Here is a 17,902-nt window from a genome sequence, read left to right on the forward strand (position 1 = left end):
AGGATTTGTTCCCAGATTTTCACCCGGTGCCACAGTCCGGGATCGAACCCGGGATCCTCTTGCTGCGAGGCGAAAGCGCTAACCGCTACGCCACCCCACTCAATCTTAACTTAATACTTAAACAGCTGCCATTTTTGAGTGAACTTTTCAATTATTCCAACCCAAACACAATGCATAGAGGGGTGAGGGCTAGCCCCTATGCCACAACTAACCTACAGCGCCCTATACTAACTATTACCGTTAACCTCTGCAAGTTTTGAAGGAAAGGAGAAACCGGGTTAAACCGCGGAGGAAAATTCCTTTTAACAAGCGCGGAGAGAACTTGCAAACACTACGCAGAAAGACTTGTTCCCAGATATTCATCCGGTGCCACAGTCCGGGATCGAACCTGGGATCATCTTGCTGCGAGGCGAAAGCGCTAACCGCTACGCCACCCCACCTATGCAGGTGCTTCTTTCATGAAAACGTCATTATCGAGTGCGCCATAAAGATATGCATTTTTAACGTATATGTGAGCGTTTACCCGTCCAAGCGTGGCGATAAATAGTGCGGTGAAAATCCAAATTAGTGAAAAATTTATTACGGGGGAAAACGTCTCGTCGTAGTCGACTCCTTCAACTTGATTGTAGCCTTGTGCTACCAGCCTTGCCTTCTAGCGACTAATCTCATCATTATTATCGCGCTTTAGAGTAAAAATCCATCTGCAGCCAATAAGTTTCTTATTTACCGGCTTTCCAACTCTCTCCGCTAGGTTATCCATTTCCTCCTGCATGACAGAATGGCACTTTTTCCTTTGCGGGGAATTTAAAACATCGTCGAAATTCGTTGGTATTAGAATTTCTGCCTGCGCAATTTGCTAGGGGAAAAATATCTTCTGCGTCGTCAAATTCTTCCTCATCAGACCCCTGTGGTCCTTGATCTTGTAAGACTTGTGGTAGGGTGTCTGGTATGTAATTTGTGGTTTGGTTTTTTAGAGAGAAAAAAACTGTTTAATGTCATTGTTTAGTTTATTTCTTCTCAGGTAATTCTTGACTCCCTTTATTGAACATAAAGTATGTAGTATATGTCAACTTTTCATTTTGGACGCTCCACCAACTCGAAAAACCACTTCCCTCAATCATCCACCCACCCTTATTTACTGTTTGTTCTTGATATTCCTTGTGTCCATCCTCTAAGTTTTGTTGAGTTGTACGACCTTGTGCTTCATTCTGTCCATCTTCTAATTCTTGTTCATGCGTTTTCTCTTCATCAATTTCATGCCAATTGAACATCAACCAATCCAGATATTTCTCTTCTCCACTCAGATTTACTCCTCTCAGATTATCCACCCCAAGTTTCGACTCATCGAAGGTAACATGCTTTGATGGTATCCAGACGCCGTAACCCTTCGTTTCGAATGCGCACCCAACCAAGAGACCACATTCAGCTCTACACAGAAACATACTTCTTTTTCCTTTCGGTATATTTCCAAACGTTAAACAGCCTATTCTTCTGAGATGAGAAACGCCGGGTTTTCGTCTAGTCCCCAGTTCTAGGGGTACCCTCTCACCCAGTAAGGAATATCTTTGTCCATTTTTCAGGTAAGCTGCTGTGTGTACAAGTTCTCTCCATCGGTAATTTGGTAACTTTGCCTATTCCATGCATGCTCGGACCATATCCATTAGAGTTCGGTTAAGGCCTTCGGAAACTCCATTCATTGGCGGCGAAAAACAATTTGTCTTCTCATGCGTGATGCCCATTTGATCGCAATAAATCTTGAACTCGGTGTTACAAATTCCAACCCGTTATCTAAGCGCAATGCCTTCAATTTCTTCCCAGTCTGTCGTTCTGCCTTCACATGATATCGTTTGAAACAAGACAATGTCACTCTTCTTAGCTATCGTAAAGATATTGATAAATCTACTGAAGTCGTCAATAAAGATGACCAAGTTTCTGGCTCCTTCCAGTGAAGCGACTGGTGAAGGACCCCAAACGTCTGTATGGACTAGTTGAAGTAACTCTGTGCGCCGGATTCCTTTAAGTGACTTGTGAGGTTGTTTTGTACTTTTACTCAACTTGCAAGGAGTTTTTTCAGTTATCTTAGCATTTCATTCCTAATTACGTGATTTAGATCATCCTCGTTGATGCCAAAGATCCATTGTTCCTATTTTTGATGAGTGATTTGCCTCTTCTATCTAGCTAACCGGTTCTATCTTCAGAACTTGTGCTTCTGCCGTGTATAAGTGTTGATACAGCAGTGCTTGAAACTTAAATTTGCCATTGAGATATACTCTTAAGTTGGAATTGTTCAACTGACCATTGTATCCAGCAAAGTCAAGTCGTCTTCCGGAATATTAAATTATGTCGCATCACAGGAGTATGAAATACATTCTTCAGACAGAAATCAGTCTTCTCAAAACGTAGCCAAACTGTTTCAACGCCTAGTGCTTTGGTCCCTCCTTGTCCAACGCAAACATCCGATCTCTAAGGTGTGTAGGTTGAAAACGCACTCCGATTATTACAGAAGTGGTGAGTTGCTCCTGTATCCATCTGTTTGATACTCCTGGCTTTAAAATACAGGCAGTTGCAAGACAAGCATCCTTGTTATCCAGTTTTCGTTGATTCGATTGCCATCTTGGAAATTTGGTTTGAACTTGTTTTCTACATTTCGCTTCCTTATGTCCTCGTTTTCCACACTTGAAACATTCCCCAGTGAACCTTGAATGATTAAATTTTTGTTGTTATATTTACTTGCCAATTAAATATTTGTTGTTATATTTACTTGCCGACTAAATTTTTGTTGTTATATTTACTTGCCGTTTCTTGTTTTGGATAATCGTCGACTTGTTTCTGATTCGTATGTTGAGGTCTCTGTACGCTCATTGCTGTAAAAGTCTTCTCAGCTTCAATTAATCTTCACCCATATTGTGACACTAAAGGGCCCTTAATGCGGATTGTTGTGAAGTCCTTGTCAAGTAACAGGTAGAGATTTTCAACCAACATTTGTTATGATTGGAGATAAGGGAGGGACACACTTGCTAAAAATACCACGCGGAATGCGAAAACTGAAAAGGAAAACGTATTTCCGCCCTCTTTCGGTTTTCTTCCAAAACAATAGGCCACACTGCAAAACAGAAAACGTAACTGCAGCCATCTATATTATGTTAAGAATTTAATTTGGAAAGTAGAGAAAATGGCAACAGACGATGAAGTTGTGTGATTGGATGGCTATATGCAGCACAATTTCTTATGTTAGCAAAATCATTCATTAATTTGCAACGCACAAAAAGAAGTAGAAGGTTTTGGGTAAGGAAATTATTTCATTGCAGATCCCAATATGGTTTTTGTATCACCTTGATCCAACAACTTCGCTTAAACGACCAAGCATTCTTCTTCCAGTAAGTTCATATTGGCAATTTGTGACCACAATGTATAAATATGTAATCAACATGTGTAAAATACATATCTATATTCATGAGGATGACTCCAAAATGTTTGACAAACTGCTGGGAATTTTAGGACCTACAATTCAGAAGAAGGACACGAGATTTAGAAAAGCCATTTCACCAAGTGATAGATTAAGCATTACATTGCGGTAGACTTCTGCAGTGCAGAATCTGCACACCCATTTGAATAAATTTATCAAAACTTTATATTAAGTCTTATCATGATTTGTTAAGATTCCTAGCATCTGGCGAAACATACCGAAGTCTAAGCTTTGCTTTTAGAGTTGGCCGGTCAACAATATCTGTCATAGTCAAAGAAACGGCAGAGGTATTGATCAAGTCTACAAAATATGCCTACATTTTGGTTTCATAGGTCGTATAATTGCCAAACTTTATGTAGGCTATTTGGAATAGTTTGAAAAGCAATTACGTTGCGATGCCTCAAACCCCACAAAACTGGAAAGAAGTTGCTAAAGGCTTTCAAGTGAAATCGCAACTTCCACACTGTTGTATAGATGGAAAACATGTTTGGCAAAAATGTCCAGACAACACTGGAACTTTGAATTTTAATTACAAGGGCACCTTCAGCAAGGTTCTTTTAGCTGTAAGCGATTCCCAATACAAGTTTCTCATGGTGTACTTTGGTCATTATGGCGGAGAAAGTGATGGTGGAATATTTCAAAAGTGTTTTTTCGGTCCGAAGCTACTTAGAAACGAGCTAAATCTCCCACCTGCCGAAAAGCTTCCATTTTCAAACGAACTATTCCCCTATTATTTTGCAGGGGATGAAGCATCCCCTTTAAGATCTAATTTAATGAGACCATATCCCAGACGTTCAAACTTTAGCCATAATCAAAGAATTTATAATTATCGATTGTCCCGTGGCCGTAGAGTCATAGAAAACGCTTTTGGCATACTATCTGCGCGGTTTAGAATTTTCAAAAGACCACTAAACTACCACGTGGATGCCGTTCGTAATATAGTCTCGGCCGCTCTAGCTGTGCACAATTTCTTATTGACTGAAACAGCGGATGTTTATTGCCCGAATGGCTACGCTGATTACGAAGACGAAAACCACGATGTTGTAGCAGGCCGATGGCGCCAAGAAACGCAAATTGAAGGTGTTGAACGTGTTGGTTCAAATATGTATTCAAAAGACGCAAAAGTTCTGAGAGACACTTTATCCAAATATTTCATTAACGAAGGAAAAGTACCATGGCAAGAAGGCATGGTTTATCGTGGCCTTCCCCAAAACAAACTGAGCCAAAATGCTTTTCATTATTTTTCAAAATATTTCAGAAAAACTTTGTTAGAAATAAAAATAAATGGTTTTACTCAAAATATTTTTCTTGTGATAATTTTTCTAAAAGTATGTCATCTATTTTTTTCATACAATCCAATTGGTCCCTTCTGTCCAATAATTTTAGTTTGGATTGAATAAGTTGACCATAATTCTCAATTAAACCAGGCTCCTTTTCTTTTGACTTTAAGAACGAATTCGTGCAGTTTGAGGTACTGCTGAACATTTGAAACGCGTCATTTATTTATGACGGATACACTTCTTCACTAATTTTACGTTTTCGGCCCTTTTTAGGGTTAAATGTATCATCACTCATAGCAGTTGATGAACGAGAGCATGTTGCAGATGCAACAGTGTCTTTAGTTTGTTTACTTTTGCAGGCAGTAGTTCCATTAGCATTAACTTCAATTTCAATCTCGTCAGGAAGCTCAGAGTCACTTGCAAATACTGTGTCTCTTGACTGTTCCTCCGGTACAATGTCATTACTAATATTTTCGGCATTAGTAATCGTACTATTCAAATTGTCCAAATGTTATTTCAAAAACATTTTGTAAACACAAAATTGATCATTACCTTTCAGCCTGAAAGCTACAGCCACCCAAAATACTATCCTTAATATCATACAGTTCCCATTTTGACTTGTAAACTTCTGCCGAACCGCTTCCGCTATTTTTAGAGTCACGTACTAATCTTCTTTCTTTATTAAACCTATCTCTTTGTACCTTCCAATATTTTTCAGCCTCGGAACCTGAAATGAAATATTTCATAAATAGTGCATCACTAAATAGCGCTAACCTATGTAGTTGTACATTTCTTTTGACCAAGGCCTAACTTAAAAATTTTTTTTAAAACTTACCGGATTTTAAATTGTGCGCTTTGGCAATGGCTTCCCACACGGTTTTTTAGAAAGTAAAATCTTTGTAAGTTTTCTCACTTTTGTCATACAAAGCTCTGTACTTTCGAACAGACTCTATGAATCGTTCAATATCTTGACGCTTCATTATTAATAACTTGCTGAATCGACGAGGATGAAGAATGGACGCCTTTCCCTTTCGTTTGTTTTTTTCTCTCTTCCGATGACGTCAGTCTAATCTCGCATTTTATTGGCTACTAGCAAAGCGGAATCAAGGCAGAAACAGAAAAAGTTGAAATATTTTTAACTCCACTTTCTGCCTTGATTCTGCTTCTTTTTAGCGTAATATTTTTCTGTTTCCGTTTCTGTTTCGGCTTTCCGCGTGGTTTTTTAGCAAGTGTGTCCCTCCCTTAACCGGAATAGCGCATAACAAGAATTTCGCACAAACGGAATAACGCATAAACTGAATAGCGCATAAACGGAATAACGCATAAACGGAATAACGCATAAACTGAATAGCGCATAAACGGAATAACGCATAAACGGAATAACGTATAACCGGATTAAGGCATAAACGGAATAACGTATAAACGGAATAACGTATAACCGGATTAACGTATAACCGGAATAACGTATAACCGGATTACCGCATAAACGGAATAACGCATAGCCGGAATAAATATCATCAAAAGCATATAGATATAAAAACAGATGTACACTTCGTTGAAACAAGCCGTGGATTGGTTCATAAAGTAGCTTTAGTTCCAAAAATAACGTTTGGATCGCCAGCGATCACGTACTAATTTTTATAAGTCTATGACGTCAAGAAACTCTTCCCTGATTGGTATGTTCCTGTAGGCGGCTGAGCGGAGACCGGAAGGTATTTTGCTACTCAGTTTACATGTCGTCTTAAGGCCCGTTCAGACGTCACTCTTTTTCTCGCTACGCTCGCTTTGCTGAGCTCATCCAATGAGATAGAATATATAGAAAAAAAAGAACTATTCGTTTTTAAACTTTGCACGATAATTTATAGCGCTATGATATATTTATCATTAAAATTTCAAGTGATTCGAATCAGCAAAACCGATTAAAACATATTTAAACATAGCAGCTGACTACAAATCAAAGAGTGACGTCATTTCGGAAGCACCCTATTGGCTATGCCGAGCAAAGAGAGAAAAAAAAGAATTCTTTTAACTTTTTTTCTCGCTTTCCAGAGATCAACAATGAGAAACTTTTTGCCATGTGAACAGTAAGTTTTCTAGAGGCTGTTTCGTTGTGTGGGTTTCTTGAGAGTTTTGCGTATCGTTAGTAAATGTGCATCATAATAATAAGCAACTTAAAACAAACTTAATTTATTAAGAGGTTAGGAACCTATACCATGACTGATCCTATTCTAATACTGAAAATAAGGGGCTGGCTATAAGCTTGCACAGCTGGTTGTACTAGGGCTGAACATATTCATACAAAGTTTGACTAGGGCTGGACATATTTAACTGAGGATACGAAACATCTTTCTTTTTTTTTCTTTTTTGTGAAACATGGTCATAGGAACCTTAAACAAAGTAGAGAGAGAATAGTATAAAAGTACTCAAAAGTAAATCACAATAAAATCATTTTGAAACAACATAGTCTTTGAGATGGGACGCCATACGATGTACGCGACGCGGACGGGTACTCGAAGGCGAGGTTGGAATTGATCCAGATAGGGTCGGATTTGAGGTGTTGGTCGGGCGGTGACTGACTTGTCAGCGGCGATGACGGAGGACTAGGTGACGAAGCCGTGCTAGATGGTGATGGTGTAGCGGGAGGAGTTTGTTGATTTGAGTGTGAAACCATACGGTGAGGGTATCGCCGTGACATGGGAATAATAGGACCAACAGGTGGTGGTTCTGAGGAGGTTGTGCGGTTGGTCAGCGCAGGAGGTAGATGAGAGTCAGTAGTGTGCGCTGGTAGAGTAAGGGTTTGAGAGTCGAAATGTCCGCCCGGCGGGACGACGCCCCGCCGGTTTTTCGACTGTTATGAGGCGACTATAAAACGACTGTTGGCCGACTATATGTCGGCGTCATTATGCCTACCAAAAGCCGCGCTCAATCCGACGATTTCACGGCTTTTTAGTATAGGAACGGTAAATCGTCGGTAAAGGGCAGGTAGAGTAAGGGTTTGAGAATCGTAATGTCCGCCCGGTTGGACGACGGCCCCATGGTTTACACGACACGAATGAAATACGACTCTCATCCAACACGTTTGTGAGTCGACTTAACCGCCTGTCAGCAAGAGGTCCGACGCCTTTGCGATGATCAAACCTTAACTCGAGGCCCGACGTTTTTGCGACTATCAAGCCTTAACTCGAGGCTTCATTCGCTTATAGTAAAGGATACTGATACCTAGTATTGAAATTTCTTTAATAATTTTCTATGAAAACGCTTTAGAATTTGTACTTTGTATATTTCAAGTAACATACAGGTTGAGCATGAATTATAACAATTTCAAATATTAAAACAATGTATTCGATATTACACGACTAGTCGAATGGAAATATTAGCTGCCTTGCTAATTGGTTTTAACAAAAAGTAAAATTTTTCAGGGCGAGTATAATATTTACATGAATTAACGCATTTATTATTATTCATTGTTAATATCTTCGATGTGGCCAGTTGCTATCTATTAAATTACAAAAATCTTAATGAAAAATATACACTTACAGATTTTTTTAAGGAAAAAGAAAAACATAAAACTTTAAAGGGTATTATTTCACACAATTTTCTCTTAAAATGTTTGAAACCGCATAAAAATTCTGTAACTAAAACAAATTGAGATCTATTTTGGAATTCAGTATTATTTTCACAACCATAAATCTTTAAAATACTTAATATATAAGGTTTTTGAACTCCAAGCGCCCCAAAACACTTGCTTCTTTTATATTAAAACAAAGAAACTGAAGGTATACGAAAACGTTTAAGTTTTGGTTTCACTTTATAGGGGTGTGGTTCCCAGCAGATGAGAAGCTAGGTAAAAAGCAAGGGCTTATGCATAAAACTGAATCTAAGAGGTAGATAAATTGATAATTGAATAACAAAATTCAAACCTTACGTGACAAACGAAGACGTTTCTAGTTTATATAGTGTGACAAAGAATCTTAGCGATGAAATTAAAAGTTAGCAAGCCTAGAACTAATCATTTTCAACCACTAAAATCTCCTTTAAACATTCTAACGACCCAGCCGCGTCAGAGATACTGGAAAGGCTGACTTGGTTTCGCACTAGCAGCGCCCTCTTCGATGATGATGTGCATGGCGTTACCTTAGTTACGAAAATAGAACAGGGCGTGTCACCTGACCCGAGAAATTACAGGAGGGAAAATTCAAACTAGAAAATCAGATGTGTTTTCTTGCCTTGCAGTTTTTGTAACGTTCTGTTTCTACTGTTGACAAAAATATAGTATTATCAACTTCTGCTTGTGGGTCGAAATATAGTATAAGTTAAATATATAAGAAAAAACATTTTGGTGGCATATGCGGAATAGTAAAAGTAAAAAAACCGTCCCACGGAAAAAGAAGGCCCACCAACAACTTCGTTTTTCATTTTACTCTTTTTAAACGTGACAATACCGACTAGCGGGAAGGAGTTGGTAATCAACCCTAGTAGCACAAAATCGCTGGCCCAGCAGGTGCTGGCCACATACTGGCCCAGCAGTGTAGGCGCAGCAGCGGTACATCACTGGACATGTCCTACCTTGCCAGTGCATGGTTTAGTGCTGGCGTTTTAATAAAAAGCCTAAAGCTTGCCAGCACAATAATGACCACCTTTCCACCCTAAGGGCCGACACTTATTCAAGTTAATACCGACACTTTACGCGCAACTTCACCGCCACTAGGCCATCTTATTTCCTACGCTTTTTCACCACTTAACCAAACCATAGTCTTACACTTCCCCACCATTCAATCTGGCTAAACCCATCACTCTCCCGCTGATTATCCCTCACTAGCCCTCCCCTAATTCAATCGGTTTTTTTCACTTTACCACCATTCACCCATTTCATTTCCCTACTCTGACCCACCACTCAGCCATCTCATACTTCTACATTTTACCCACACTCCATACATTTGACAAACACCGTTTCTTTCATTAAGCCTACACATGTCCTTACATTTGGCCTACACATATTCTTATATTTGGCCTACACATATCCTTACATTTGGCCTGGACATTTTCTAACATTTGGCCTACACATTTCCTTTCATTTGGCCTAAACATGTCCTTACATTTTAATGAAATATATTAACAATAATTTCTATCTAAACTATTTTAACAATTCTTTACATTAAATTTCAACCTTGTGGGCCAATTCATTTAGTTCGGCAGAGACGATTAAATTTCTGTACAATAATGCAAAATTTAACGAATGTTCAGTTTTTATTGCAAAGTATTAAAAATTCCCAAAACATGGATAAATGTTCGTTAAATCAATTTCAGAAAATTGGTAATCTGATTCATCTTCCAAAGCATGGGGTTTGTTTTTTCCATCTTCAGCCCTTTTTTATTTTCTGCATGGCCGTCCCCTGAGTCCTGAAATACTTCTTCACAGCTAATTCAGCCTCATATTCCGTAATTCCTTTGAAATTCAAAGGAACGGCCGCTGAAATAAAAACAATTCTTTTAATAAGGTTCAAATTAGAAATTTTAGTTCCAAGCTCTTCTTACCAACAATAGCATTTTTGATATTAAATTCGGCAAAGGAGAATTTGGTTTTTGAGCCTACCCAGTTAAATTTTATTAGTAACTCAAATGAGCCAAAACTTTATCAAAGAGTCTCTGACCACAGCTTTTTATTTCTTTAACACCAAAGGAAGAAAAATTTTAACCTGTTGAAGTAATTGAATTATGCTATATTTATAAATTGAACGCGAGAAAATAAAAATATAACCCTTACTGCTTTATTCCGATTTGTTTCCTCCTCGAGCAGATTTTCTACTAAGTTTAGTTCTTGCAGTGAAGTAAGAGGTAGGTTAGGAAATTCATCCATTTCAATAATCTCTTGATTTAAGGCACCTTTACTTTCATTGGAATTATTTATCAGAAAATCCACATTTGTATTCAAATATGTCGTACTATTTATACCAACCACAACGATTGAACACACGCGTTAAATATCCATTACCTTTTAATGATATATTTTGTGTTTCCTTGTCTTTCAAAAAGATATTTCATAAAATAAAATCGTAAGCCTTGGCTAGACATCAAATGTTAAAGCCAAAGTAGCCGTTATTTACCTTGAAATCAAGAAATAATGGTAACTATTTAGTCAGAGTAAATGCAATGACTCATAAAAGTTATATATAATTAAAGTTTACCTTTAAATCTTTTAAAGATATCAGATTTAATCTTCAAGTTCAGCAGCAGAGAAAAGAGCCGGCGAATTCCAGTTCCACTAACTCCATTGTACAGCATTCGAAAATTTAAAATAACGGCTAACCGTTCACTAGCTAGTCTAGCGAATACCGTAGGAACGAGCCTGTATCAGCGCGCAGGGCCACGGAATCAACGAGTCGAAGAAGCTTGCCTGTTGCTATCGAAGGTTTCTCCAGAGAGAAAACTTTCCTTGACGTCATAAGTCACGTGTACTTTCAGTCTCTCACCTAGAAAAATTACAGTCGACCAGGAGGGGGTGGCGAGTAACTTAAAATCACGAAGTGTCGGCCACTTAAAACTGTAACCGAAGTGATATTCAATTTTAATATTATTAAGAGTATCAAAATTTTAAAAATATAGTATTTTATTGAAATTAGTACTTAAGTGCTTCGTTGGTTCTTGTTTGTTTTTAAAATTAAGGGTTATATTAAACTTTTATCACTTTTCAGAAGAATGATTTCGAGTTAGTATCCGACACTTTATTTTACAAAAATGTCTTTGGTGTTCGCTCGGGGAGGTTTATAGCTTGGGACAGTGTTAGTCGACAGTAAAGAAACGGCAGTTTTGTGCCATTGCCGCCTTCGCTTTTGCTGTCATGATATCAGTGAACGAACCTTCGGAAATAAAAGAGAATAAACCTATACAAATCAAATAATTAGTGAAAATCATCATTTCTATTATTTTTATCGGATATTTTATTGCGGAATATTGTTAGTTAGCCTTTTGGGATTAGGCTAGTGTGAAAATCGTTTTTCTAAACATACTAGAACTGATTAAAACGTTCTTCTCAATTAATTCCTATAATTAGGCCGATTTATATATAATTGAAACTGACTTAAGCGTAATTTGAGGAAAGATATCGATATCTGATATGTAAATTAAGGATAATTAAAAACGGTGAAAAAATATGATCGTATGCTTTTAAAAACATCATTTTTGGATTCCCCACCATAAAATTAATTAGGTAAAATAAATTTCTTGTCAAATTACGTTAATTTAAAGCCGTAATTAAATCAAAACTGAAAAATAAATTTCAAAAATATCATGCTTTAAAACGCATTGAAAGTGTACGATAGCAACAAGACAGAGATGTTTTGTAATTTGAGCAAAAACTTAGCGTTTTTCAAAGTTTGATTTTGTATATTCTTATTTTTGCAGGCTCTAATTAGCTTCTTTGCTTAACATATTAAAGATAAATGCGATGATTTGGACCTCGAGATTCCGAATATGTAACTGTCAATTCTCTCACCTTAACCGTTAGTTAGTTATCAAATTGAATGCGGGACCCCCCGACGGAATTTTAGTATTTTTTGTCTTTCCAACTTCAAATAATCGTTAATAAATAAATTAATTATATTTTGTGTAATATATTCTGACGTATTACAGTGTTCCTTGTTCATTGGACCTTCTCCGACGTTTTTACCGTTGATTAGTTACTAAATTTAAACCGAGATAACCAGTCATACGCTTCGTAAATCAAGGTTTAAATTAAGTAACTAATCAACCGTTATTCGTAAAAACGTCGGAGTAGGTTCAATGAACACAGAACACTGTATTACCTCAGAATATGTTATACAAAATTAAATTAGTTAATGTTTTAACGTTTATTTGAAGTTGGAAAGACACAAAAGCCTAATATTCCGATGGAGGGGTCCCGCATTTAACTTCATAACTAACTAACGGTTGAGGTGAGAGAATTGGCTGTTTCATATTCGGAATCTCGAGATCCAAATCATCCCATTTATCTTTAATGTGTTAAGCAAAGAAGCTAATTAGAGCCTGCAAAAATAAGAATATACAAAATCATGCTTTGAAAAACGCTAAGTTTTTGCTCAAATTCCAAAACATCTCTGTCTTGTTGCTATCGTACACTTTCAATGCGTTTTAAAGCATGATATTTTTCAAATTTATTTTTCAGATTTTATTTAATTACGGCTTTAAATTAACATAATTTGACAAGAAATTTATTTTAACTAATTAATTTTATGGTGGGGAATCCAAAAATGAGGTTTTGAAAAGCGTACGATCATATTTTTCACCATTTTTAATTATCCTTAATTTACATATCAGAAATCGATTTCTTTCCTCAAATTACGCTTAAGTCAGTATCAAAATTTATATAAATCGGCTTAATTATAGGAATTAATTGAGAAGAACGTTTTAATCAGTTCTAGTATGTTTAGAAAAACGATTTTCACACTAGCCTAATCCCAAAAGGCTAACTAACAATATTCCGCAATAAAATATCCGATAAAAATAATAGAAATGATGATTTTCGCTAATTATTTGATTTGTATAGGTTTATTCTCTTTTATTTCCGAAGGTTCGTTCACTGATATCATGACAGCAAAAGCGAAGGCGGCAATTGAAAAAACTGCCGTTTTTTTACTGTCGACTAACATGGTCCCAAGCTATAAACCTCCCCGAGCGAAAAACCAAAGAAATTTTTGTTAAAATGTCGGACACTAACTCGAAATCATTCTTGTGAAAAGTGGTAAAAGTTTAATATAACCCAAATTTAAAAAACGAACAAGAGTGAACGAAGCACTTAAGTACTAATTTGAATAAAATGCTATAATTTTTGAAATTAAGATACTCTAAATAATTTTAAAATGGAATATCACTTTGGTTACAGTTTTCAGTGGCCGACACCTCGTGCTTTTTCAAGTTACTCGCCACCCCCTCCTGGTCGACTGTAGTTTTTCTAGGTGAGAGTGCACGCGACTTATGACGTCGAGGAAAGTTTTCTCCCTGAAAGAAATTTTTGTTGAAGTGTCGGATACTAACTCAAAATCATTCTTGTGAAAAGTAATAAAAGTTAAATATAACCCAAAATTAAAAAACGAACAAGAGCAAACGAAGCATTTAATTACTAATTTGAATAAAATATGATAATTTTTGAAATTAAAATATTCTAAATAATTTTAAAATTGAATATCACTTTGGTTATATTTTTAAGTGGCCGACACTTCGTGGAGTTGAAAATACTACACTGGGGAGGGGGATGAAACAGAATTACATGGTGCTTATTCATCTAAACCCTACCCCTCCGTCAGCGCAGTCAAAATGAACGGGGAGGGACGAAACAATATTAAATGCATCTCACGCTCGGCTGGTTTGCCAACACAACACCAGCAGATGACCAACTTAATTTATCCTAATTCCTAATATTCATCTACATTTCAACAAAATTATGTACGTCGTTCTTAATTTAAAAGCGTTATTGTTTTAAAAGCGTTGTGAAGTAACAGCACGAAAATTAAAGTAAAAATTGATCTGTAAGTCGGCTTATTGCTGGGGTATGTAAGGGATTGCCAACATCATTCCCGTCTGTATACCAGCTAAAAACCAAAACTCAAGATACCTTTAAATTTATACAATTTAAAAATTATGGAAGCCTACAAATTAGTCGATTTATAAATTATAAGACATTTTCTGGCTTTATAAAGTGTTCCTGGTTATATGAAATAGGTATAAAAATATAGGTGCAGGGAATCTGTCGGGTTTGTACTGGCAAAATGCATATATGGACTGTAAGTCGGCTTATTGCTGGGGTTTGTAGGGGGTTGCCTACATCATTCCTGTCAGTTCGCCAGCTTTAAACCAAATTTGAAGATATCTTCGTATTTATACTCAATTATAAGTTATGTAATCCTTTCAATTAGTTGTTTTAGCAACTATAAGACATTTTCAGGCTATAATAAGTGCCCCGGGTTATAAAAAAGGATAACAAATATAGTTGCCGGGAATGTGCCGGGATTGTACTGGCAAAATTTGCATTTATGATGGGTCGCGATAATTTGCCAGCACAATGCCAGCGCCAGCAGTATCCCAACACGCCCGGTTGATTGCCCACACCTAACTGACAGGAGTGTGCTACTAGGGAATTGGCAAAAATGGGTTACATGTTTAGGACGGTAGGCAAGCCTACTTCAAACCGCCACAGTTCTAACTGTCGGATAAATGTCGGTTACTAAACGGCATAAGAATAACTTTGCTTTAAAATTTTCTCTTCTTAAACGTCACAATACCGACTAGCGCGAGGGAGTTGGTAATCAATTGTCAAAAAATGTGTTGGAAATTTCTAGACGGTAGGCAAGCCTACTTTAAACCATCTCAGTTCCAACTGTCGGATAAATGTCGGTTACTAAACGGACTAAGCATAACTCTGCTTTTAATTTTACTCTTCTTAAACGTCACAATACCGACTAGCGCGAGAGTGTCGGTAATCAATTGGCAAAAAATAAGTTTGAATTTTCTAGACGGTAGGCAAGCATACTTTAAACCATCTCAATTCCAACTTTCAGATAGATGTCGGCATTGCCAACTAAAAGAAGTAGTCAGTTTCATGAGTCGGAAAAGTGTCGGAATAAGCATGGTACAGCCTACTGGACCGTAAACCGATTATTCGACCTTTAACCGACTGTTATGCGGAAGGCTTGTGCTACTGGGGACGTTTCGCATGTGGAGACAAGTTCTTTCATTTGTTCCTACATATGCGGCCAATAAACAGACTCTCGAGCATTGCGCATATACGCTGCTATTCCAACGTGGCTAGAGTGGAGGATGTCTTTAATTTCTGCATACATCGACTGTGGTATGACAATGCGAGAACCTTTGAAGATAATTCCGTAGTCAACTGTTAGTTCGTCTCGAAACGAGAAAAAGTGGCGAATCTCCGAAGGAACTTTTCCGATTCGATTTGGCCATCCTTTAGCGATTGGGTGAATCAGGGTTTGCAAAGTCGGATCTTTGCTAGTGTGACGGGCGATGTTGTCCAATTGTCTGTTAGAGACTTGCGCATGATCAGCATGGTCTATGCTCTCCAAAAATTGATTATAGCGTTTTTCTTCTCTGAGTGAGAAGAAAACGTAATCAGTGTGTGTTTCCTGTTCCTCTTGATTGTTCTGGAGAGGAAACGGGATTCTTGAAAGGCAGTCAGCTATTAGCATTTCCGCTCCCTTCTTGTATGTTACTGTGAAGTTATAGTTCTGCAGTTTAAGTAACATGCTTTGCAATCTTTTGGGCGCTGAGAGGAGAGGCTTCTTCCAGATGTACTCAAGCGGTTTATGATCAGTTTCTATTGTTATATTGGGATGTCCACAGAGATATTGGTGGAATCTTTGACATGCGAATACTATGCTTAAACATTCTTTTTCAATTTGCGCGTAGCGGCGTTCTGTAGGAGACAATGTCTGTGAAGCAAAGACCACAGGTTGGTTATTTTGAAGAATTGTGGCGCCTATTCCTATGTCGCTGGCGTCACATTGTACTGTAACAGGTTCATGGACATTGTAGTAGCGCTAAACAGGGAAAGACACAACTAGTTTCTTGATTGCGTCAAAAGCTTGTTTTTGATGCTTTCCCCAGTGCCATGTAGCGTTTTTGTGTGTCAACCGACGAAGAGGTTCGAGATAATCTGAGAGTTTGGGTAGGAATTTGGCCAAATAAGTTGTAAATCCAATAAAGCTGCGAAGAGCTGTGACATTTTGCGGTGGAGTCATGTCTAGTACCGCTTTAATTTTCTCCGGATCTGGTATTACTCCTTGAGCAGATAATACATGGCCAATGTATGTTACCTCAGGGAGACGTAAGCGCAGTTTTGCTTTATTCAAACGAAGATTTCTCTCGCGAGCTCTATCCAATAGCTTGAGCAAATTTTCATCGTGGTTACTGATTGCTTCATCCAGTGTATCTCCATAGCCTATGACTAGAATGTCGTCATGAATGTCTTCGACACCTGGTAAACCTTCCAAAAGTTCGTGTTGTCTCCTTTGAAACTCTTCAGGAGCGGTTGAAAGACCAAATTGCATTCTGAGCCATTTCTACCGTCCAAAAGGAGTCCAGAAAGTTTTCAAGTCGCTGCTTTCTGAATCTAGCTTGACTTGCCAAAAACTATCTTTGGCATCGAGGACCGAAAAGACTTTGGCTGGCATTAGTCAATCGTGGACGGATTTCTTCTATTGTTGGAAGGGGATAGTTGGGCCTTTTGAGAGCTGCATTTAAGTCTTTAGGATCCAAACAAATTCGAATGCCTGTGTTTCGTACGGCGACCATACTGGAGATCCATGGTGTAGGAACTGTGACTTTTTCAAGAACATCCCGAGAGACGAGTTCATTAATTTGAGTTTGTAGTTCCTCTCTCAGAGCTACAGGAACTTTACGTGGTCTATGTTGGACTGGTTTAATATTCGGATCTACTTCAAGATGACAGTCTCCAGCTAGACATCCAAGTCCTTCAAACACATCTGAGTATTCTGTAAGTATTTGTTCTTTAGTGAGTGGAGTTTGTCGATTCGTGGTTATAGCATTGACAGAGCTGTTTGCATCCACATTTACAGTTATTAATCCCAGTTCAATACAACTGCCACCTGACAAAATTGAAGCTTTGTCAGTAGTAAAAACATGGAGCGTAGAGGAAATACTTGATTGTTGTAATGGCAGTTGATAGTAGTGATGCCATGTGAAACTAGGGTGGAGCCATTATAGCATGTTAAGGAGGTCTCCTTGAGTGTGAGTGGCGTTTTCTGATCAGTAGGCAATTGATCATAATCTTTTCGAGTTAAGATATTGCTAGTTGAGCCACTGTCTAGTTGGCATCTAAGTGTATAGTGTTTCTGTTTGCCCAGAACTTGAAGATTGGCAAACCATTGTTTTCCTTTTCCTTAAAGGAGTAAAATATCCTCTATGGCATAATTTGAAGCGTCAGAGGAATCAGCTTCGTTGTTGTCAATGTAGTGTAGTCTAGAATTCTTCGTTTTTGTAGATGAAGTCTTATTCTTGCATTGTTTAGCAAAGTGGTTCTTGGACTGACATCTTGAGCAAGTTTGACCAAAAGCAGGACATTTGTTTCTTTCCCGAGCGTGTACAGTGCCACAATAATAGCAAGGTTTTTGAAGCATCTGTACTTTAG

The 17,902-nt window shown here is 37.8% G+C and overlaps 1 protein-coding gene and 1 long non-coding RNA gene across 2 annotated transcripts; one reads left to right on the forward strand and one right to left on the reverse strand.

Annotated features, from left to right (window-relative positions):
* The first annotated feature begins 3,861 nt into the window (after positions 1-3,861).
* Positions 3,862-4,947, forward strand: LOC149639817 (uncharacterized). The gene is made up of 2 exons (XM_089850820.1): positions 3,862-4,656; positions 4,894-4,947. Exons 1-2 carry the CDS (start codon positions 3,862-3,864, stop codon positions 4,945-4,947), a joined length of 849 nt encoding a protein of 282 aa, XP_089706946.1.
* A 5,027-nt stretch (positions 4,948-9,974) lies between these two features.
* Positions 9,975-11,120, reverse strand: LOC149639818 (uncharacterized). The gene is made up of 3 exons (XR_016372306.1): positions 10,932-11,120; positions 10,511-10,850; positions 9,975-10,442 (listed from the first exon to the last, which is right to left on the reverse strand). It is a non-coding gene; the product is annotated as an uncharacterized LOC149639818 (long non-coding RNA).
* Between the last annotated feature and the right edge of the window lie 6,782 nt (positions 11,121-17,902).

The sequence above is a fragment of the Phalangium opilio genome, unplaced genomic scaffold (genome assembly GCF_054372755.1).
Source record: "Phalangium opilio isolate 3A_F unplaced genomic scaffold, DU_Popi_V2 ptg000094l_1, whole genome shotgun sequence".
Taxonomy (NCBI): Eukaryota; Metazoa; Arthropoda; class Arachnida; order Opiliones; family Phalangiidae; genus Phalangium; species Phalangium opilio.

What these genes read in the sequence shown, in the direction of transcription:
- LOC149639817 (XM_089850820.1), top strand. Translation starts at nt 3,862, where the DNA reads ATGCCTCAAACCCCACAAAACTGGAAAGAAGTTGCTAAAGGCTTTCAA. An exon ending in TACCATGGCAAGAAGGCATG is followed by an intron (nt 4,657 to 4,893) that starts GTTTATCGTGGC and finishes CAATTAAACCAG; the next exon opens with GCTCCTTTTCTTTTGACTTT.